Source organism: Cydia splendana, chromosome 10, assembly GCF_910591565.1.
Source record: "Cydia splendana chromosome 10, ilCydSple1.2, whole genome shotgun sequence".
In the NCBI taxonomy this organism is placed as follows: Eukaryota; Metazoa; Arthropoda; class Insecta; order Lepidoptera; family Tortricidae; genus Cydia; species Cydia splendana.
In genome coordinates this window covers 9,973,800-9,999,101 of record NC_085969.1, presented here as the reverse complement: position 1 = coordinate 9,999,101, position 25,302 = coordinate 9,973,800, and the positions used below count along the sequence as shown (strand labels likewise).

Sequence of the window (25,302 nt, the reverse complement as noted above, 5' to 3'; positions counted from 1 at the left end):
TGAACCCGGGACCTCTCACACCCAAAGCGAGAATCATACCGCTCCATCATGCCTCTTGGAAAAGCATCGACAGGTAATAGTCTTTAGAAACGTATATCGCCTTACAATCACCTGTTTACATAATCATCATCATCGGTTTATGCGTCGTTGGACTAAAAGTAAATATGGCGATGTATAAAAATGTCTACATATAAAATAAAAATTGGTCCGAGTATTAGAAAGCCAATACTTCAAAATGTTTAAGTCTTATCAAGTCGGAATATAAAAATGACTACTTTCAAAGTATACAAATGTCTAAGTCTTATCAAGTCGGAATATAAAAATGACTACTTTCTTTACATAGGTCCAGGATTATAATAATACATATACGGAACAAATTCATCCCCTCGTAACATCTAGTTCTTAAATTAAAACGAATAATATTCAATAAATATGAACAAGCTAATAGATAAGCGATCAACAAACAAGCTGAATTCTAAACAGACAAACATTTATCTATAAATTATAAAAAAAAAACTGAGAACATTTGAAAATATATTTATTAATTATCTTTAACAAAACTACTAAACCAAATTGCTCTGCTTACACTTAAAATAAAAATATTTTATTCATTGTTTCTCCTCCAAAATTATAAGTCTAAAAGTTTATTCGGACATTTTTATACATCGTCATATTTACTTTTAGTCTAGTGCCGCAACATATTTATATTTGGTCTAATGTACAGATGCACATTTTTATACTTCGTCGAAATTATATACGCACGAACTTATGCAAGTAGACATTTTTATACATCGCCATATTTACTTTTAGTCCAACGACGCATAAACCCCTTGAGGTTCATTTTATTATACCGCTAAAATTGAATCCTCTTGTTATATAATAGAAAGATAGATATTTGTAAGCGCAGCAATGCTACAGTGTCCGCTTACTATCCGGTCAGCCGTAGGGCGCTTGTTTGTATTAACCATTCGGGCATATAAATTCTTATAGATCTTTGTTTAATAATTGTACCTTTTGGAAACTAGACTCTAGCTCATTGGTAACCGTAAGTGAACAGCAGAAATTTTGTACTGAATTGGTTCCGAACCTGAAATTCCCATGGTATAGACCAGTAATGGTATTAAAGCTGGTACCTAATAGTTATTTACGATACAAGTGCGGAAAAGAGGAAATTCGAAACGAGTGGCGATAAATCAAAACACGACCGAAGGGAGTGTTTTAAATCGACACGAGTTGCGAATTACCTATTCGCACGTGTATCGTACAACGTTTTACAGTACATATGGCCCTTTAAACTTTTGACATACGCACGAAAAGTGCTATTTTACGCACTAGTGCGGGAAAATAGGACCATATGTACTGTAAATTGTATTTTCATATCTCATGCTCTGAAAGTGGGTCGTTGTTGTTCTAAAAGGTGCGCAGAAAGTGATACGTTTATGCTCTAGCGCAGAAAAGTGGTGTACTCCTCTGCGTCCCCGTCCCACGAACAACTGGGCGGAAACAAAATGGAAAAATAGTGTCTTTATTTCCTCGCCTGTAGCAATTGGTAATTGTTTAATTTTACTAATCCCACGTTGATCCTTTTTTTATAAAAAATGATGTAAGTAAATTGTTAAAAACAAATTATTCTTGATTTCTTTCGTTGAATTCTATTTACTCGATTTCATAAGGCGGGAACCAAAAGGAATACACCAAAAATATTTTTTTAAACCTTACACTTGCGTAAATGAGCAAAGGCAGTAATCTTATACAGCCACAGTTAAACGTTTGTACGATATTAAATTGGTTATTAAAGTTATTTAGCACTATATTCATGAAAATAAAATACAAAATAAAAATTTCTTATATTATTAATTAAATTGTTATTTAATATTTAAAATACTTTTATTATGTTATTACGTGGTGCGGCGCACCAAAGTCGCGGTGCGGTCCGGTAGTCTGTTGCGGCTTTTAGAACGAAAAAGTATACTTAAAATTAAAAAGTAAGAGGCAATCCCCCTTATTTTCATACTATAATGAACAAATCATTTTAAAATGACTGCAGTTTGTTAAAAATGTGTTTTCGTAAATATTGCAATCTAAATTATTTTCGCTAGGGGTATTAATCTTCACACATGTAAAGTCTCCGATTGCAAGTAAGTCCTGAGGAAAAAAATCATGGCCGTAGGTCTATTGGGTACTTCAATTACTGATTTTGCGAAATTGCCTTGTCTTGTTTGGTTTCCTCGCATTCGATACGAAAAGTAGAGTGTTTAACTCGGGTGAAAGGCACCATTTCCGTCTCGGACTATTGGCGCTCTCACTGCGTTCGAGCGCCAAACTACCTCGACAGAAATGGATGCCTTTCAACCCTTGGTTAACAATCTACTATTACGCTTGCTTGTATTGTTCACTTAAAATCATTTCAAATTGAGGGTTCCTAACCACTGTCCTAAGCTAAGCAACAACAAGCTTTGATACAGCGACACTCGGCGACAGTATTACCATTTCAGTGCACTGGTCGCATCAAAACGCAAGCGCAATTGCAATCCTTTTACATTTGGGGTGATCTATTTGTGTCGTTCCGCCATCCAATTCGCACAGGCCATAAACCTGTGGCGCGCCACGTAACCGATCAACTTTGATTTGAAAACACCGCAACTCGTTATACACACCACCACTTTACCACCACAACCAATGAACAAGCGAACAAACGATTTGAAACTTTAGTTACTTTCAAATAAGGACATGGCTGTGGAAAACGGTAGCTGGTAAACGGTGCGTTTCAGAAATGTATCGTGGGAGTTCGATCTACGATGGGATTTCTATCGTATTGTCATTTCACGAAGCTGTGACTTAATTAGGTGGCAAATGTCGAGTGTGTGCGTAATATCTTGACTTGTCTTAATGATAAGTGTATGAAACGTGAAAGGGGGCAAATAATGACTTTGAAACACTTTGTAATGTAATCATCATCATCATTTATTTAAGAGTTAGACTCTTGTCGGTGGAGCGATTTCCATGCATGTCGGTCCTCTGCCTTCTCCTTGACAGCCTGATACGACACGACGTTGAGCTTTTCCTTTACTTGATGTACGTTCGTACGATATGTACGTTCTCCTTGGTTTCCCCTTCCGTCTCGTTGCCTCAACTCTCCCTTCAATTATGTTTTTGATAAATTCGTCGTATCGTAGCAGGTGTCCAAGCATATTTCCTCTTCTGTTTTCTATGGTCCTCTACAAACTCCTCTCATCTCCTACCATGCGTAAAACCTCTTCGTTTGTTTTCTTCTCCGTCCAACTGACCTTTGCCATTCGACTCCAGCACCACATCTCAAAAGCCTCCAGCCTTTCCCTATCACGTTGCCTCAGTGTCCACGTTTCGCTAACGTACAGTGCTATGCTCCAGATGTACACTTTTATGAGCCTTATGCGTATATTGCCTGATATTCGAGCTTTAAATAGGCACTTTTTTGTGTTAAAAGCTTTTTTAGCCATCGTAATATAATAGATAATATTTAGTTAAATCAATGAAAATTTGAGGCAAAAAATAGTTGTCCACTACTTAACATGATGTGGTTATACTATTTGTGACGTTCCACGGGAAAAGGTACCTTATGAGGGTTTCTAGTTTCGGAGATATGAAATGTTTTGTAAAGAGGTGAAAAAATGCTCAATTTTTTTTTATTGTGTGATCTGAAACCTTAATGCGTAACGTTTGTTTACCTGTTTTTATTTTTGTTATAAGTTAGTTATAAGCCTAGTAATGTCGTCTCAGAGTTTAGTAGAAAAGGTACCTTATGGAAAAAATATTGAAAATTCCCAAAAAAACTAGTCAATACGGGAAAAGAAGTTTGGTAGATTGGTAACTGTATTAGCATTCTGCAAAACTAATTTGATAATTTCAGTTCTGGTTGGGGCGCCTCGCAAATATTATAACCGTACATAGACCGACATCACAAATCCAAGTAGATTGCTATTAATACCAAAGTTACTCTCGTCAAGTCTTTCTTAACTAGAATAATCTTCATTTGGTTTGGTCGCATGCAGTAAATCAGCCATTGGTTTGCTGAAAAATGCCAATACCCGACGCATTACCTTATGGAATATCTGAGGTCATTGAACCTCAATGCCGCTTATCTTCAATAGCAACCGAAATATATTATTGATAAGAAATAGACGATTTATACCATCTTAACCCCAAAATATTATTAGTTTATCCTAACTGTTCCATCATCATCATGCCTCATCATGTAACTTGACCACAAGGTACCTTTTCATTACATACAAATTATTGGTCTTTTTTAAGATTATTATGACGAAGAACTAATTAAATTTGGGGCAGTTTAATGTAAATTAATATTTTCTATTCATAAAAGGTAAACTGTAATATGATTGATATTTTGTAGTGATGTATTATTAGATTTATTTCCATAAGGTACCTTTTCGTAAATGTATGGAGCAAATACTGTTATTGTTATGTAAGTTTAAAGTGGCATAAGGGGTTAAATATAGTATTTAGTTGGGGTTTTAGGATTTATTTCATTTGAATGACAGAATTTCTTTCATATGTGCTCAGAAAAATTGATTGTGTGTCACATTAAAAGTAAAAATATTCAATTTTGTGATTTTATATGAAAAAGTCAGGAAATACATTTTCACCTCTAAATCGGTATTGTTTTTTGCTTAAACTGTCTGTCAGTGTCGTTTTCTAATAGATAAAATTTAAATCTTGAGAGCTCATTGCAATCAATCGTAAAAATGAAATAAAACTTTATTTTCAAGAGATTGGTTAGTATACACATAAATCAGTCGATATCAAAAGTTTCTATTTGCATTACAGAACAAGTCGCAATATTTTTTTTAATCTCAGATATATAAGGTATTATTATTTGTAGTCAACTATGTAACTTACTTCAGGAACATAGTTTTTTAGGCGGCTAAACTTAAAACTTCTCTATCGTAAAGTTGCTCATTTCACAACATTATTTTCAAAAAATCATATCTCTGTAACTACGCAACCTAGAAGGTTGATCTTTTGTGTTATCGATAGCTTATTTATTGTAGATTACTGGGGTATGCATAACTCCATACCCGCCATAAGGTACCTTTGACCGTGGGACGTCACATTTCTCTTCGACGTTACGAAACAGAGAACATTTTAAAGTAAATTTAAAAATGACTCACGCTGGACCGGGCCGGGGCCGGGCCGGAGCTTCCGGCGCTTCGTTTTCTATGGAAAGCACCACGTAATCACCGATCAGCCGTCATAGAAAATGACATGTCGGACCCCTCGACCCGGGTACGGCCCGGTCTAGCGTGAGTCATCCTGTAAATGATAAATTAAGCAAATCATAAGAAGATGAATTGTATATAAAAAGTACCTAAGTGTAAATAAAAATTTTTTTTACAGACCACCCTGTTCATTTGAGGATAGATATCCAACGCTAATATTCAGCGCATCTTCACTCGGGCAAATGAAGTGCCGCCCTAAAAAGCCCATTAGCTTAACAAAAGGTCATAACAAGCAACAATCTGTTAATTGTCTGAACACTTACGCACGTATTAAGAGGCCCTCCATCAGCTTCACGTCTGCGAACAATGATGGTTGCGCAATGCTCGCTTTACGCGACCACCGGCGCCGATACACAGATTACGTAGCAGATACGTCACTCTCGGTCTATGCTGTAGTAAGTACAGGCCACAACAGAAGTAACTAAATGGGCGAGCTGTCCAAAATAATCTGAATCCAACTTTGTAGTTGAGCATTTTGAACACCCCCGTTAACAGCTTAATATGCAGAAACATTGACGTGTACCTACACCACTCATGGGTTAAAGCAAGTACGATAACATGTTCCTAAATTATTATTGTCCAAGACCAATCCGTACTTTGGATTACAGCGTAATCTTGGTGTCCGTTATCAATTTACACCTTAAATATTGAATAACGAATAATCACGCTGCGACCCAAAAAAGAATACGCCTGGCGTAAAATGACGATAGGACTCCAAAAGAAATATGTAGGTACCGAGAAAAAGACAAGGCAAAGAAGTTTGAAAATGGCATATCTGATATGCTTAAGAGCCAACAGGAGTGGTCATTTCTCCATACAAACGTACTCCTCGTTTTCCTCCGTGGTTTTTGAAGCTAGAGCAATGATTTTTTCAACACAGATTAATATTGTCAATATCTGTGTCGGACCGTTTTGCTTTTTTTGATATTTTTGTTTTTTAAGGCGCTAGAGTCCTTCAAAAATGGCCAAAATGGCCTAATTGACTATGCCGCAATGAGAGGCGTGGCATTCACAACTGATATCAATTAGCCAAAAAAGCAAAACGGTCCGACACAGATAATTTCATAATCATTTAGATTTCCAAATTTGGTTACGATTGGTTAAGTTTTGGAGGAGGAAACAGAGGAGTACGAAAGCTCGATTTTTGAGATTTTTACGCAGGATTTTTCGCCTTGTCCTTATCGCACTACTTTTAGGTGCCGCTTCCGTTAGCGCGACAGGTATATTTACCTAAAATGTTTAAAACTCAGCTCCTGTTTCGTCTTAATATTACTCGTACTTTTATCTGTAGCCACTCCTTAGGGCCCCTAAGGCTACATTAGGTGTTATAGAATCGTAATTTTAACTTCTGTTAACCATTAACGTATATATCTATGGACTGGCCTTACGGGCACTAAAAATGGTACTAGTTTAGCGGTGTGACTCACGAATTCCAGCAAATCGTGCAGTCTAACGCAACTAGTTGCGACCAATAGCGCGCGTGATGCGAACTCGTCAACCAATCGCGCGCGTGATGCGAACTCATCAACCAATCGCGTTGTAGCGGTGTCACACCGCTGTACTGGCCCCTGTCATGCCTCATTATTATTGCCCGTAAGGCCAGTCCTGAGATATCTATGTCAATGCTGTTAACATAAAACTGTATTGGCTTATATTATAAATAATGGAGACGTACCAATATAGTTGCATTACTTATTAGTGAACAGGCTTGGGCATTACTTGTTTATTTTATCTTTTTGAGATCAATAATTTTTTTGTAATTTTTTTTTTTTTAATTATGACAGATAAACTTCATTTTGTGATTAAATTTTACTAATTTCATTGACCTTATTTTAACAGATGTTCTTCAGGCAAGTAATAGATCTGAAGAATGCATTTCAGCATTATTACAACAGGCATGATGGTCTAGCGCAGCGGTCGGCAACCTTTTAGCAGCCAAGGGCCACATAGCAGTTAACGAAGTGGACGCGGGCCGCACTTTGTTAATATTTATGACTTTATCGGACATTGTCATTTGTCAATATTACATACAAAATAGCCAGGGAGGCTCGCGGGCCGCAAGTGAGAGGTTCGCGGGCCGCATGCGGCCCGCGGGCCGCTGGTTGCCGACCGCTGGTCTAGCGGTATGATTCTCGCTTTGGGTGTGAGAGGTCCCGGGTTCAAATCCCGGTCGTGCCCTGTTTTTACTCCCTAGTTTACGTAATTAGGTACGGTAATCATTAATCAACTTTACTAATATCTGAGTCATATTAGTTTAGGTATTAAAGTCCAGAAATAAATTTATCACACATTAAATAATATTGGGTCCTTACCTATGAAATTGGCGTTTTTGTTCATAGATATAAGTCTGATCCTAGTTTTTTTTTTTTTTACAAAAGTACATACACAATTACAATAAAACTACAATATGATTTCGCCAAACTGCTTGACAGCAATTAATTGTTATTTTTTATTGTTAAGTGTTCAGAATTAAGCCTTGAAAATAGGTCTTTTCATGTGCTGTCGGTTCGAGTATTAAAATTACTTATATTTTTCTAATGGTACCAATTTTCAAGAAATGGAGATATTGAAAACATACCTTAAAGGTGTCAAAAATTACTGGAAAAATTTTGTTTGGTTTGAATTAGCCATCAAAAAAATATCCGCAAAATTAATTGTATGGAAATTCGTGTTTCGTTGAAATTCTCCGAACAAAACGCCAATTTCATAGGTAATGACCTAATACAATTACCTAGAGTATACTATCGTATTTCTACAGAAAAGTATAGATTTCAAGTAAAACTATATTAAAGCGTCTCCATCTCGCCTATAAAATGTTTGTTTTATTTAAACAACTGTTTTCAGGCGATTAACAAGTCTGGAGACTGAATTTCAGAAACATTATAAGAGGCATGATGGTCTAGCGGTATGATTCTCGCTTTGGGTGTGAGAGGTCCCGGGTTCAAATCCCGGTCGTGCCCTGTTTTGTTTTGTCTTGTGCCTTGAACAAGTTCTGAATAACAAGGAATCGAAGTAACCCACACAAATTAAATACGTAATTTATACGTAATACCAAACCATCTGTGTAATTAGAGATTGTATATAAGAAACAGCGTAAACAATCTTTAATTTCAAGTGTTTCAAGTGAATGAATTAAATAAGTACCTACCAATATCAAAAAAAAAATTTCACAAAAAAAGAATCACACTCACAAAACAGCAGGTATGCTATCATTTTTTGCCCTTCATCAGCAGTTCCACTTCTTCGAGACGAGCACGAGTTACTATAAAAATACGCTCAATGCTTCAGGTACTCATCATCAGATCCTCACCTGAAGACACAATTCAAAATTCTTAATAGGGAAAGGAACTAGTGAACATTCCGTACCGCCAGACCCTTCAGTCAACCGATCATGATGGGTCGTCTCCCTTCATACCTTAATAATAATATTGACCGTCGAAGAGCTAGCGGCTTCCTCGCACAACGTAGGTTACGATACAACGAGGAAATGCCGCCAGCATCAATGGTACAATGCCTTAAGGGCCTATTTTAGATTTAAGCTAGTTATTAATTTATTTTAGTAGTACCACTGTATATTTCATCATCATCATCATCATCATCATCATCTGCAGTAAAACAAATGTAATTCACTAAACACGTATAATTTGAAAACTTTTTAATTAAAAAAATCAATTTCCGGTAACACCCTGTATAAAAAATTATTATTCACAAAATTCACTAAAAACACAATTTTGATAGTTTTAAACTAATTGTCTGCGTTCCGCATAGTTGGTAAACATGAAAGGTAAAAAAAAGGAATACGGCTGAGAATTTAGCTGGAAAGGAAGAAAATGTATTAATGTGGCGAATATTATGGACGATGATGATTGACAAGTTGGCGAATGATACCTAAATTTTGAACCGCTTGTTTATACCGCCCGTCCAACGAGGCTTTTTGAATTTTGACGATTTGTAAGAAGAAGTATGCGGATCACAGATATTAACAAATGGCGAAACAAAAATATGGCACAAAAATACAAAACAAATAATTAGGTGGTTATAAAAATTAGAATTGGAAAACTAACGCTAAAATTTTCAAGTATTTCGGTCTTGAGGTACAGGGGGAAAAAAGGTAAATGAGGCAAATGTGGAGGCACACGCAAGGGTGCCGGCAGCCGGTAGGAAATTTACTTGTACAGCACAAATGGCGCACAAGGTGGTGTCTTCAAGCAGGCCGACGAGGTAAGCCACTCGCTTCCTGGCGAGCGCGTATGGCAGCAGACCGGACGATAACGATGAGGCTTCTTCACTCCACCAGTGCTCAGCGCTGACCTACGCACGGCTTTGGTGGCCAGCAGTTTACGAGGAGCCACTCCTCTCCGGACGCCGACTCACGCACGGCTTAGGTGGCCAGCTTTCTACGAGGAGCCTTTCCTCTCGTCGATTAACGCGCACTTTCGACACTTCGTATTAATGATCAAACTGGTTAAACGTTAAACGTTGAAAATCTAGTTTAAAAAAAAGCCCGGGTCACCAACGACTTTTTGACAAGTAATCCACAAACCATCTGCCAAAAAAAAAATTCAATCGTTTCTTTCTCGAACATTCTATCAAAATTTGAATTCAAAATAATCGCAAATATGCATTTTATTTTTTTACAAACGGCCAGTAGCGTTTCGCTACACATCATATCAGCTAGAGGACGTCCACTGCTGGACATAGGCCTCACCCAAAGAGTGCCACAATGACCGGTCCTGCGCCTCCCGCATCCAGCGGACTCCCGCGACCTTTACCAGGTCGTCAGTCCACCTTGTAGGGGGTCTACCCACGCTGCGCCTTCCGTACTGTATTTATTGTATGTAAATAAATGCTTTTTCATTTAATAATAATAATATGTCATATTTACTAGATAATGCCCGAAGAGAGCCAACGGAGTAGATTTTGAACAGCCTGGGTACTAGTCGAGGGTGGAAGCCCTAAACAACACCGTGCATGAACAAAAGATTTCCTTTGGCAGGATTGGTCCTTAGGACCCAAGGATGGATTTAAAAAGTGGAGCCACCGAGATTTTTGATGTTAAGTTTTAGGGGGGGGGGGGGGGGGGGCTCTCAACTTTATCTTGATATCTATATCATTTTAGTTACTGGGCCAAGTTTTGTATCGTTTTTGTATAAATCGGGGATGCCAAATTCATTTATGATATCATTCCGGCACCATTCCGAAGTAAAAACACATAAAATATGAAAAAAATACATTTTTTTTTCATTCCTCTTCACGCTCAAACTGCTGAACCAATTTAGTTGAAATTTGGTATAGAGATGGTTTGAGTCCCAGGGAAGAACATAGGATACTTTTAATCTCAAAAATAATCCCTAAAGGGTGTAAAAAGGGAGGTGGAAATTTGTATGGGGATTCAATAACCGCTGAACCGGTTTAGATAAAATTTGGTATAGAGATAGTTTAAGTCCCGGGGAAGAACATACGATAGTTTTTATTCCAAAAATAATCCCTTAAAAATGAAAGGTAAGGTGTAGGATTGTATGGGAAATCAATAAACGCTGAACCGATTTGGATGAAATCTATGTCTACATCTTTTATTTAGTCGAAAATGATACTAAACTTAACTTAGAACCTAAACTTAAAGAATTATAACCTCAGACGTCGCAGACGCTTAAAAACCCTCCCACCCCCCATCTGCATCAAAAATCTGGGTGGCTCCACTTCTTAAATCCATCCTTGGGTCCTAAGGACCAATCTTGCCAAAGGAAATCTCTTGTTCATGCAACGCCGTAGTTGGCCTTTTTATGCTCTGAGCACCATCAACGCACCTATACGTGTAAAATGTTTCAAACATATCGGTTGGACCCAAGCATAATCCCTTTACATGTTTACAGTAACGTAAACATAATCTCTTTAATCTCATTAAATAGACTTGTAAATATCGTATACATTTCGACAAGGCAAATAAAACATTTTCCGTCCGCCTGTCGCCGGTGTCGGCGTGATAAGTAAAATGTATAGGTAATTAGGTAGTAATATATCGAGCTTGGATGTTTTCTCCCTCATTAATGACTCATTATTCTTACTTTGTCCAGATTGTGGACCTGGTCGTTTTATTTATCCCATATTTATTACAACCGTGTAATGTTATGAGATATTAGGCTCGATTAATGAATTTCTACTTTTGTTAAGGCTTGAAAATTGATGTTTTTACTTAAGACTTTTGTAAGGACTTTAAATGTGATTTATACAATTTAAATACCGGATCGGGTTCACAGAAGGCTTTTCGGTTATTAAAAGTTGTGGCAGCCATAAAAAAGAAAAACGTTTTTTTTCCTTTCAATCAAAATAAATAGACATAAACAAACCGACTTACCTACGTTAAATAATTAAAACAATACGTGACGATACGCTGCGTTCTTTTAGTATAGGCATCATATATTATGAGATTATGACGTGAAATTGGTAGGCTTTTCATCGATCGACGACGACATATTATTTAATAGTAGGTACATAAAGTACTTATACCGGGTGTATATCGTCAGAGGCCGGGAAATGGCAAATTGAGGATGAGATTCGACAATACGACAAGATGAATCCACGAATTGCTATTCCTGTGGAGGCATTAATATAAATAATGCTTTTCTCCAAATATGCGATGAAATCAGGTAAAACAATTAATTAATTATTTAAGAACCCTTAAGCATCACTGTAAAAACAATTTTCCTCCTTAAAGGGTAAAAAACAATTCAGTAAATGGATTATCGTACAATATTGTTTTTTTTAGGGTTCCGTACCTCAAAAGGAAAAAAACGGAACCCTTATATGATCACTCGTGCGTCTGTCTGTCCGTCTGTCACAGCCTATTTTCTCCGAAAGTACTGGACCAATTAAGTTGAAATTTGGTACACATATAAGTTTGTGACCCAAAGACGGACATGTAACGTAAACAAATAAATTTTATACCTGGAGGCCACTTTTGGGGGGTTAATGAGAAAATTAAAAAATGAAGTTTATCAAACTGTATGTTACATATCAAATAAAATATAATATTTTTTTTATAATTTTAGGGTAAACAGTTTAGGAGTAATTCAAGAAAATAGGCAAAAAATTACCATCCCCCCCCCCCTTTATCTCCGAAACTACTGGGTCTAAATTTTTTTTTAAATAAATAAAATAGTTCATTATCTATAGATGACTGGATCTATTAGAAATGTGCAGTCAAGCGTGAGTCGGACTAATTACTTAGTTTTTGATCCGACCCCTACGGGTTTTTTAAAGGCAATTCACTCGCGTTTCACATATAAAAAATACATCGTTAAAAATTGGGTAATGTACAGAACCCTCGGAACTCGAGTCCGACTAGCACTTGGCCGGTTTTTTTAATATAAGTTTGAACATAATAAAAAACTTCGCGTACCTACTATGGTTAGTATTAGTGTATTAGTACACTTAGTACAATAAGGTGAACATTTCCGAGCATATTGGAGAAAACATGATGTGTATGTACTTACTCGTATCTATGTACAATATCCACAATACTGTGTACAATCAATTTTAATAAAATGCCACGAGGCATGATGGTCTAGCGGTATGATTCTCGCTTTGGGTGTGAAAGGTCCCGGGTTCAAACTTCAAATCCCTGTCGTGCCCTGTTTTTGTAGACGTTACCTACGAAATCAAAAACTTCATTTTCTTAACTAGCTCATAAAGGCTTTCTTTAATCTTCAAAAACTGATGAGAAAGTTGCATTTTATCCACACTTTTGAGTGATGATTTTTAATGATAATTATTTAATAGCGTTCAGTTAGATTTAATTTGTAATGTTTTATAGTTAGTATTTTCCTCGCGTTGGTGTGGTGACAATTTTTGTGTTACACTCGGTAGCATACGTTAGTCATGAAATTGAAACCCTCACAATGCTCAAGATTCCACTTTTTGAACCACGAGCTTGGCGAGTTTTGGAACAAATTCCCTTCTTCAGGTGTCGGGGGGCGCGAGGAGTTAAACAACAACTTTGATCCCTTGTAAAACAAATAAATTATAAGTTAAATATTCCTCGGTTTGTAATAATGTACTTTTGAAATATGAGTAGGTATCACGCTATACCCAGATTTATACAATAAGAAACATAATAATACTGTGTAATAGTTGGTAATAGTAAAGCCAGAAGCATTCAATAACGCCACCTGAACACCGCGAGACAGCAATGTTTGTGTCACCTGCCATAACTTACACTCTCACTACATTCCAAAAAGTTTCGTAAAAAGTAAAATTCAAATATCGTCGTACACAGAAAACGCAGTGCAACAGTAAGAAAACAGGGAAATTACCCAACTTAAATTAATTTTATAATTACATAGAGTGAGAGAGAGTCTACATGTGATATCACAAATATTTGAAATAAAGCTTTTACTTGTGTAAATATGATAGAATAGACGAAAAAACGCTTGGGACATGCGAGTATGACGAGGACGACGATAATGTTTATTATGACGAAATAAGTTAAGGTAGTATTGTTATTTCATCATAATAAACACTAGATTCGACCAAAAACGTTCTAAAACGTACCAAATTTACTTCAATTAACTGTTTTACCTTAAAAATTACAACAGTATTTTTTATAACGTTACGAGCTAACAGTAAAAGCTTACACGATGCATTCCAAGAACTAATATAATATTAATTTTGATAAATATCAAAATTAAGCAGAATCGAATCGAATTTCTACGAAAAGTGATAGTCGCAGAGTATCAAACTGCTAATAAATATCTAAAAGTTATTTTGTGCTCTATGAGCTATCGTTAACGTATCTCTATTACTGTCTCCCCACTGGCTACTGTGGCGCATGCACCATACCGCGGCACACGCTAACAAAGCCTTTTTTATCCCGTTCGTATGATGAAGCGATCAAATTTTAATAAATCGCTTCCTGCCCCACTGGTCACTATCGATGCCTGATAACACCCTTGGGAATATGTAACAATCGGATGACCATCTACGGTATCGATGAAATTCAAATTGATAGTTTGATTCGATAGTGTTAGCCAAGCTCAACTAGAGCTTCCAGCCAACTCAACTAGAGCCACCAATAGGTAAGCAACCTACATGAAAAGTATAAAAAAAACGAGAAAATGCATATGTACCGAATTTAATTTTGATTCCCGAATGTAGATGAAAAAGATGGAGTAGGTCTAGAGTCTGTGCGGAAAGAGAAAAGTCGTCAAATTTATGGGGCCCAATAAATAATACATTCCACAACTCTTATCTTTCCGAACAAACTCTAAAAGCGACTACTACTCCCTCTGGTTTGCCTAAGCTTAAAGCAGGACAGAAAAAAAGGTGACCTATCGAATATAAGGAATGAAAAAGTACATTACGTATCTGAGCCTACAATTAAGATTAATATATCAATTCTTGTTTAATAATCGATTGAATCGAGCCAGTAATTAACCGGTGACCCAGTGCCACAAATTGGGGGCTTTGTCCTATATCCGGGGGCTGAATTATATCTATGAGCATATATTATTTATGCGGCGATGGAACATCCCATTCTATTTATTCATTTAGAGTAGTATCACTTGTCTATAAGCTTGTATTCAATATCAACTGGTTCTCATGATTATTTTAATACAATTACCGAATTTTGGCTATGAAAATTATGAAATTGAAACAGTATATCCTAAAATTATGTAGTGCACAAAATTCTGAATTACCTAATGCTTCTACCGATGGAAAACTTAAGCTTAAGAAAATATTTTATCCGGACTATATTTCAGAATCCTGTATGTTGATAATTTCAACTACTAGTAACAAGTTTAGTAGAGGTACGATAAGAAAAGTCAGAGCCAAATTTTAGATAGAGAACTAATTTTATCTTGTTTAAGAAGCCTCTACTCTACATATTTACAATTCACAACAAATTAGCTGTTGCATAAAAATACTCGACAACTCAATTTGCAAAATAACATTAGCACTATTGTCGGCATAAATAACTGAGATGGCTTACCGTAGTAGCGTCACCCGCGGGCCGTATCCGCGCGATTGAATTATCGATCAGATAATAGGATCGCGAGAGCCGTATATTGTTCCTATGTATACCTTTATTATAGGAAATTAGAAGAGTGCAATAAATGTTGTAAATTATGGTGGATGGCTTAATGGAAATTAGAAGCAGTTAGATGCGTATAAGCTCTAATAAAATAAAATGACACATAAGTGTTTTTCTCCAACTGTTTCTAATAGTTTTAAAGATTACTGACGCCCCGCCGACATTTGTTTTACGAGCAGATGCCTTAGCGTAAGTCAAGGTACCTATCAGGAGGTGCCTGCATTAGGCTACAGCAGATTTTATTAAAATTTTGTTACATTTTTCTATGGTAGACCCATGTATATATGGAATATTATTTACGAGAGTACAGAGTACAGAATGCTTTGACAAAGATATCTTTCCTTCACTTCACACTTTTAAACAGTTTTGTTTTCTGAGTAAACTAAAGTATAGTCGTAACTATTTTTAGAAACTTTAATATCGATGCCATAAAAATACGTTTAATGAGTGAAATCTTCCTTCAGATAAAATAATCGTACTATTCGATTTCTACTTAAGCCCGTCATAAAAACCGAAGCAACCTACCGATTTCTTTGAACGCGTCGATGCGCTGATAATAATCAAGATGGCGCCCGACTGTCACCAAGCTGTCACCTAGTTAAACGAGCGCATTAAAACGAAACGCCTCGAGTAATGGACATAAATTAAATAGTCGTCCACGTCATTCAAGCCACAGGACCTCAAGAAATACGTCCTGACGGAAGCCAGGTAGTTAAGATTCCGAACAAAATATGAGATAACACCAGTTAAGATGTTAACTTTTATTAGAAGCTGACAAAGTGCAGCTAATTTACGTCCTTTTTGGGTCATAAGATAACGTGCCGGTATTTGCTTTAACAGATCGACTGGGAAAACTCGGACAGCTAACAATAAAGATGCATTTGACAAAATACTGGATCAAATGGTACGACCCGTGTTTATCTTTACGACCATTCCTAAACCTAAATTGAGTTGCACAAAATTTATTAAATATTTAACAAATATTATAACCAATTCGATGTCTTGCGATATTAAAGCTAAAAGATGCAGCGGCGTAGTTACCACCACCTAAATTTAGCAAATTATTAAAGCACAGAGGGTCATTCTCGCATTTCGTGCAAATCGGTATTATTTGCAATTTACCAAAAATGTGTTGGTGTTTTCGAATACCTGTCAATGCAAGGTTGTAACATAGGACCTAAAGTATATGGGCCCGCCATGAACAATTCTAAAAAGGTGGTTATTTTCTTTATATTTACAATTAACCCCCACTATTTTCATTCCTCTCTGCACGTATCGCGTGAAGCTATACTTTGACCTCCATTTGAACCTTAAGATACTAAAAATAGAAAACTTCTTTTTGGTTCAGTAAACAAGTAATTTAGTTATGTTTTATATCGTATAATATTATACTCTAAGAAATTAACAATAAAACTATACAGCCTTATAAGTGTATGGTCCAAGCATTTTCTTCATTACCGACGCGAGAAATGGATTCGCTATATTTTGCTATATAGCGAGGGTATATAGCACTTCCCGCGGATACAACACATTGTTCGTCAGTCAGTTGGCCGCGTGCTACCACAGCGGTCGTCCGTATGTTACTTTTGACGAAAATACCTACGTTCTCTCGTGTCGGGAAGGAGTGTGGTTCAGATAAATCTTCATCGCCATCTAGTGATTTATACAGTAAGTACCAATTGTACATTATTAACATTATACCTAATTGATGTGTTTTAGGGTTGCCTTTCGGGTGGCTTATTCTGCGAAATCAAGGTCTGATATCAACCGACCTAGGCGACGAAAACTTCCAAAACTTCATTCATATCTGTTTCATTCATTTCTTTTCCTTCCAATTTTGCCAGGGAAGGTAATGAACGAATTTAGAAGGTAATGATAATGTATTAGAGGCAGTGCATTTAATGGAAAGAGGGTTAAGTTATTATAAATAGTATGTTGGTATAAGCATTTAAAACTGTATGTAATAATATATAGGGGAGCCCAACTGGTGATTTATGGATCTAACTAGAGCGCAGTAGATTAACATAACCTGCCGCTCTACATATAATACCAGACCGCACTCAAGGACTGTGCTGAGAAATTTGACACGTTACTAAGAGACTAAGTGAGTTGGAATTGGCATCATCAGGTACCTGTCGACGATAAGGTAGAGAACGGGGCAAATGTTTGGAATAAAAGGCAGAAACTACATGAACATAAACACAGGCCGATAAGTAATAATAGTGCCTCCGCTGTCAAAAGCGACAATTCCCAACCCCTGCGTGATAAATCTCAGAAAACTGATACCAGCAGTAAAAAACGGTGTAAACCTCTCAGGGCGATGGAGCATCGCAAGTTCATCCATCTGTGGAATATAGCTTGACAATCGGAGGACATACGGGCATATCTGCTGTTATTCATGGTGCACTGTCGACGAACTTAAGCTCAAAGGGGACTCCAAGACTTTCAAAATAGGAGTACCCTCGACAATGTATGAATCCTGTTTATTTCCAACTATGTAGCCCGATAATCGTGGTCATTTCGTAAATCCAACGTCAATGGGAGTCAGACAAAAACCAACCAGTAATACTTAGTTCGGAATCCTGATTCGAAACCTTCACTGGATCTAATTCACCAAAATGTAAGGGGTCTTAACACCAAAGTAAGTTTTTCGGGCTTCTATGCTGTTGGTCCAGACTACGTAGGTACCTGCATATATCTTAAAGGGGTGTTTAGAGCATTAGAATGGTCCAATACACTTCATGCTTAATCTGGTACATACTCTCCACAAGTACATATCCTCACCATTGGAAGATTTCACGGGTAAGACCGATCCCAAAGTCAAGGTATTCTTTTCGTTCAGCTTTAGCAAAGCTGTTTGAGTCCATACTCCATGGCACGTTGTCGAAACAAGTGAAACCATTATTCCTGTGCAACACTCCGCATGGTTTCAGAGCGAAACGGTCTGTGGAAACTAACCTGACCTTGGTTTACACCATCTCAGAGCATCTGGATATGGGTATCCTGGTAGACGTCCTGTATTATGATTTCCGAAAAGCCTTCAACCGTATGGATAACGATGTATTCCTACACAAACTAGACGCTATTGGGTTCAATCCACATTTGCTTAACATTTTTGCCAGTTATCTGCGTGATCAACCGCAGTACGCAACGACCAGCATGGCCACTTCGTACCAGATCCGTACCATACTCGTTCTGGTGACAGCCAAGATTCAATCTTGGGGCCTTTCCTATTTGGAATAATGGTCAATGACCTGCTCTCGGTTATCCATAACGCTCGTTGTCTACTCTACGCCGACGATCTTAAATTGGTATATTGAGTTAAGAAGGAGGAGGATTGTAAGTTGCTGCAGGAGGATGTTTCATCTCTGTTCCAATGGAGTCGGGATAACAAACTGACTTTCAATGCGGCTAAGTGTCAAGTGTGTAGTTTTAATCGAGCCCTATTTCCTACACATGCTCAATATTTTCTTGGACCTGAGCCAATAGACTCTTGGGTCAATAGACTCTTGTAATAACAAGAGTCGTCTCAGTAAAGGATCTTGCGGTCATATTCGATACGCGGCTAACATTTCACGACCACATCAAAGCACTTGCCACTGTAGATTCAGTAGATTAGGCTTTGTCACTCGCAACGTCAGAGAATTCCATTTCCCTTGCCCCATACAAGTTTTTTACAATGTTCTGGTCAGAAGCAAGTTGGAGGCGTCCTGGATAGCCTGGATCCCTTACGAGTCAACGTACATTCTACTATTGGAAAAGGTCCAAAAGAATTTCCTTAGGATGTATTACCAAAAAATATTTATTTTAGGAACCCTGGGCTTCATGTTTTTGGAGGTGAGGCACAACTTAAGCCTACTACTTTTAGCTTGTTGGGCTTTTCGTGGAGACTCTGACTGCCTTGAACTAGTAGAGAGACTTGTAAGACTTTTTGTACCGGACATTAGAAATATAACCCTTGCTTGAGATTTTGCGAGTTTATGGAGCTGCGGTGGATGGATTGGCAGTCGAGTGTATTTGGATGTTAATTTTAAATTAAAGTATGTAGTTTCTCAGTGTGTTGGTGATAAGACTGATGTAGTGCTTTGTAAACATTAAATAAATAAACAATACGAAATACGTCTTCAATTACGTAAATTGTGCTTGACAATCGCTACAAGCTAGCTGGTAAATCATAAGTCGCGAATGTCAAGCCGGAATATTTGTTAAGTCGGCTTGATCGTCTGCACAGCGCTTGAGACACGTGATTTTAATGTTGTTAATTATATTAATGGTGTTAATTTTCGTTAAATAAAGTTTTTTTATTGCGATTTCATAAGTTTGTTTCATTACCGTCCACTGATAAAATTACCATCCATGCCCATTTCATTACCAGCGCGTAGTTCATTACCACCAGTCTTATTAAATGAAAAGTAATAAGGTTACGAAGGTGCCTTTAGCATAAAAGTGTCAATAAATGAATCCACAATGCATGAAAACCCAGAAATTTACCATTTAAAAGAAAATTTACAAATCGAGAGAACATCACCGATTTGCACGAAATGAGAGAACGACCCAGCGTTTGTCACCTACTTATCTACGAGCACAGTCACAGTCTGTCAGATAATCGATATCAAAAGTTGACTAAATTAACCAAGGCGTCTGTATTTTGTTTAAGTTTAATGTCTATACTCTACTTATCTCTATTTTCGATAAAGTTTTTGTGCTTCAACTCGACTGTACAGCTGGAAGGCAAACAATAGAGCAATAATACAAACTACGAGTTGAGAAAGTTGCCACGTATCGAAAGCAAATAAATCAGGGACAACCTCGAGCGGTATGGTGCACCCGACTACCACAAGTCGCTGCAGAACAGACTTCTAGTGAAGTATTGGTAAACAGTAGGTACCTACAAACTAAACACATGTTAAGTAATTTTATTTAAAAAAACATACCCACGATTTAAAGAACTAAGTTTTCAGAATAAAGTTTTGCCTACATGTCGATAAATCTGATTGATTTATTGGTAGAATTTAATGACAAATATAACTTTTGGCACCATTCTCTGATTATTAATCTTAATTTTCAATAAACGCTTAACTGTTTATCTTTTGTTGAAACAAGTAGTTTTAAATTATATCAACAACCTAAAGACAAGTTTCATTTCCGACGAAGGAAACATGCGGAACTTAGTTTTAGTAAAAGAGCCCTCAAACATTTCTCTCGGTTTATTTCTATAGAACTAATGGGATGTCTTAGTGAAGGTTTCCGTGTAAACAGACAAGTTTTGAAATGCGAAAACGTAACGTATACCTATATATTTTTAGCTTAACGGCACCCTACTCTATGGCCAAAATAAAGGGTTTACATATATGTAAAGAAGACTATTAATACACCTACTGACCGCGAAGTTGCCGGCGGCGACGTTGTCCTGTACGGCTACCACCAGTTTTGACATTGACATAACGCTCACGTTTACGTAACTTACTTTCTATGCATCTCGCTCGTACTGGCATATTAGTGCAAGCGAGATGTACAGAAAGTAAATTACGTAGACGTGAGCGTTATGTCAACGTCAAAACTGGTGGTAGCCGTACTTGATTTTCTTGCCAGTTCAGTATTAGCCAGTCATACGTCGTACAGTCGCAACAAATCGCTATGTGTAAACTTTACACATGACGATTTTAAGTAAACCAAATTTAAATCGCTATGTAGCAAAATTCTGGTTAAAATAATTAATATTGTAAAAATTTACGAAAAAAACTGTTTATTTTCTTTATAAGTATCATGTAAAAACCATTGATCTACCAGAAAAAAAATACAGGTGCAAGAAATATATTACAAACAGGAAAAAAAACAGTTTTTATGTCTCCTGTAATGTAGCTAAAAAATACATGGGGATTTTTTTATTCGCACCGACGATATGTACTGTAAAACGTTGTACAATACACATGCGATTTCCTACATTTCGCACTTGTATCGTAATGTACTATTTATTTTCCACCCAAAACAAAACAAGGTATTCAGTTGTATAACTGATGCCATCTACTTACCTATCGCACAGACTGTACCTATTTTAGTAGCCGGATGCTTGCACGAGATGTTTCGAAAACGCAATCAGAAGGGCATCTCCGCAGGTGGAGGGCAACCTTTATTGCACAGAACATTAGTTAAGAGCATTTTTAGGGTTCCGTATCTAAAAGGGACCCTATTACTAGGACTCCTCTGTCCGTCTGTCCGTCCGTCTGTCTGTCACCAGGCTGTATCTCATGAACCGTGATAACTAGACAGTTGAAATTTTCACAGATTATGTATTTCTGTTGCCGCTATAACAACAAATACTAAAAAGTACGGAACCCTCGGTGAGCGAGTCCGACTCGCACTTGTCCGGTTTTTTATTATCAGACACGCACTGCATCATTAAATGTTTACAACATTGTAACAACGATGTGACTCAGGAATAAACAATGAATCATGGTTTATCGGAGAATATCATAATCTTACCTACATCTTACAACTTCGAAGAAACCTCCGAATTATAATGCACTTTACCTTAGAATTGGGAATTCTTAAAAACTCTGAATCATCATTCGAGTATCAATAACGTTGCCTAATGCAACAGCGAGTTACACCTGTTCTCTTCATTCGAAGACAGATAACCAAACACCTGTTTAGTAGGAATATAACTATTTATTAAACGTTTTCTAAACACTCAATGTGGCATTTTTATGTAGTAAACTTCACTATGGGAACGAGACAGGGGAAAATTTACCTACTTGTTACAGCATTTGTCTCCAAACCTTGGGAAAGAAAATGATCAACGCAACTTTGCAATTGGTAAAGGGGCCCACTGATTAACAGTCCACCGGACGGTATCGGCCTGTCAGTTGTTCGGAACTGTCAAAATTTTGTTCTAACTGACAGGCCGATACCGTCCGCCGGACTGTTAATCAGTGGGCCCCTTAAGTCATAAAAAACTTCGAACTAGCGTGCCAAACAAATCTGTAGGGGTAATTTCAAAATAATACAAATATTTTAAAGTTTTGACAGTAAAATACAAGCCTCAACATGCATCCGTCATTCATCGCGGTGGCACCAATCTGGCCACCGATACCATCGAGCACGCGCTCGGCGCTCTGTTACGTGGCCACCAATTTCACCCTAATAAGACTTGTTCTCATGCACTCGACGATGCTGATAATGAAATAGAGAGCACCTTCGAATGCCTTATGAAAATAATTCTTTTAAATTAGGTAAGTAGTTTCATTTTGAATTTAGTCTCGTTTTGAGGTAGAGTTTCTACTACTAGAGTTTGGTAATGGGAGATCCGTTATTAAATGAGTTCAGTTCCCTCATATGCTACTTGATTCAATACAATGTTATATGTATGTAATATATGTTAGATGTATAGCGAAATTGAAAACATTCAGCTAGCTAGCTCAATCAGGTACAGTCAGCATTAAAAGTGACAAATCAGACTAGGCGTCTTTAAAACTTATCAGAAAGAGACATTATTCTATAATGTACACCAATTAAACTGTGACCCAACATTTGAACGTGAACTGTAGAGATACGAGTATATCCCTATTTGGAAAAGTATTCCAAGGTGGCACATATTTGGCGCCTTGTTTCATCGAGTCGTGTCGTGTCGAGTTTCACCTGTTCATATTATGGGTTCAATTTAAATTCTACACCGTTAATGAATGTTATCTTTAAAATCGACATGGAAGGGTAAAAAATAAAATAGAAAAATTATTATTGGGTTTTATTCTTCAAATAGTTTCTTGTTTTTTTTTCTTCGGGTAATAAACAAAGACAAACTGACTTTTATGATTAGATTTGGATAAACACTAAACAGGTCAAAGGTCACATTCAAGCTAACAAACTGAGCAGAATTGACTGATTGGTGATATAAAATTTAACATTAGAATTTATACTAGCATCATCGAACAGATAGGTACATATATGTACAATATAAACATTTACATGTGCATATAAAAAGCCAATTTAAATTCAATAAAAAAGGCAAACTTCGCTCCTTGTCATATTGTGGGCACCTACAGATTTGATAAGCTATGTGCTCTCATGTTAAAAAATCATCTATAAATGTTGTAAAAAAATTACCGTCCAGCAGCTGATTATTAAACTAATTATACAAACATGGAAATTTATTATGCTTTTTGTTTGGACCGTATACCTTACTTACTTATTTAAATTGTCAATTTTAGAACAAATTATATTGCCAGTTTGTTTGACATTGTTGTATGTTTACGACTGGCCATAGAACCTTGCGTCAAAATATGTACACCGAAGATGTCATCTAACCGTCAAACTTTTATATTGCTTATACATATGTGACGATTTCAACCAAAAGGTACCACATTATCGATTGTCGATAAGGCTTATTTCATATAGAAGCGATATGGAAATAGCGCCTTGTTGACAACCGACAATAAGTACCTTTTTGATTGAAAATGACACATATCTTAATTTAACGAGGTCTATGAGACGCCCCCGACATATCCCATTTGCTACTACTCCTACCGGAGGTATTATCATTACTGTTGTTTCCATTTCGATTACGATTGAAAGGGTTATATTTAAATCGTTTTCTGAAACCATTATACTGTTCTTCGTCTTGATGCTGACTATCGTCACATTGATCTAGAGGCGATCTGTATTGTACAGATCGTTTGTCATACCGATTACTAGATCCCGACCGATTAGTATATCCCGATTCATTATCATGTCCTGACCGATTGTCATACCTCGACTGGTTGTCATTACCCCATCGATTGCCATATCCCGAATCATTATCATTATCCGACCGATTGTCACGTTTCCGCCAATTACTACGCCCAGACTGATTGTTATAATCAGACCGATTATTAAATCCCCATCGTTTGTTATGTCTGGGTTTGGAAACGCCATCCTCTTGGTCATGGTCGTTGATCGGTTTTATCATAGTATCTTGCTTGCCGACATCAGGAGGAGGCGCCTTTTTTCCCTTAAGATCTGCTACGTAGTTTTCACGTTCGATCTTGTAACCTCTGGCCTTTTCAAACCCTGTAACAATAAATGTTCATTGTTCATTAAAGTTAAGAGGGAAAGAGAGGAAGACGAAGACCGAGAATAAATTATTTCAACCAAATAAAAGAAAAGGTTCAGGTCGTGTCATACCAGAAGGTTAAGGAGTTGGCAGAGGACCGGACGAGTTGGAGATTGCTTCACCGACAAGAGCACAGCTCTTATACTATGAAGTATTTGAACAAATTAAATTATTTTTCAGAAAATATTTTAATTTGTTTTTATCAAGTAGAAACACTACTATATAAATTATAAACTGAAATAAATGTCATATACTAAGAAAAAGTGACCAAGGCCTCCAGTGCCCCAGGCTGGAATCGAACCAGCGTCCTCTGCTATCGCGGCAGGTGCCTGAACCACTCGGCCACCGGGCCACAGCGACATTAGTCAAATTTTCCAAGTATATGCACTTCCTACTGAACCTACTGGCCTTGGTCACTTTTTCTTAGTATATGACATTTATTTCAGTTTACAGCTCTTATAGTTCGTTTTTTTAGCATTAGAAAGAACTTGAAAGAAGGTAAGCAATTTTGACATGTTTTTTAATTGAAAAACGCTTTTTAAAAATCAAAAACTATTACGAAAGCAGAAGAATATAAATGATCGTATTAGATTCATAATTGTTACATATTTGCCGTAACTTATTTTTAAAATGTGTTTTACAATTAAAAGACACATCAAGATTGTTTACCTTATTTCTAATGCTAAAAAAACCGAACTATAAATATAAAGAAGAAGAAGAAGAAGTTCATTAAAGTACCTAACATAAGCTGGGAGTCTTGTTGTGATGTTCAAAATTTTATGTTCGAAGATGCTTCTGCTTAAATTGGTCGGTTACATGATAGATAACAAAAAGTTCAGCATATAATG

At 36.9% G+C, this 25,302-nt stretch overlaps 1 protein-coding gene and 1 non-coding gene across 2 annotated transcripts in view; one reads left to right on the top strand and one right to left on the bottom strand.

Annotated features, from left to right (window-relative positions):
* Window positions 1–8,164: 8,164 nt before the first annotated feature.
* Window positions 8,165–8,236, top strand: Trnap-ugg (transfer RNA proline (anticodon UGG)). Its single transcript has one exon. It is a non-coding gene; the product is annotated as a tRNA-Pro (tRNA).
* Window positions 8,237–23,254: 15,018 nt separating this feature from the next.
* Window positions 23,255–25,302, bottom strand: part of LOC134794253 (RNA/RNP complex-1-interacting phosphatase) — a 71,909-nt gene continuing 69,861 nt past the window's right edge. Inside the window, exon 8 of the mRNA XM_063766010.1 lies at window positions 23,255–24,411. Coding sequence (XP_063622080.1) covers window positions 23,837–24,411 — 575 coding nt within the window. The 3' untranslated portion in view covers window positions 23,255–23,836. The remainder of the gene's footprint in view (window positions 24,412–25,302) is intronic.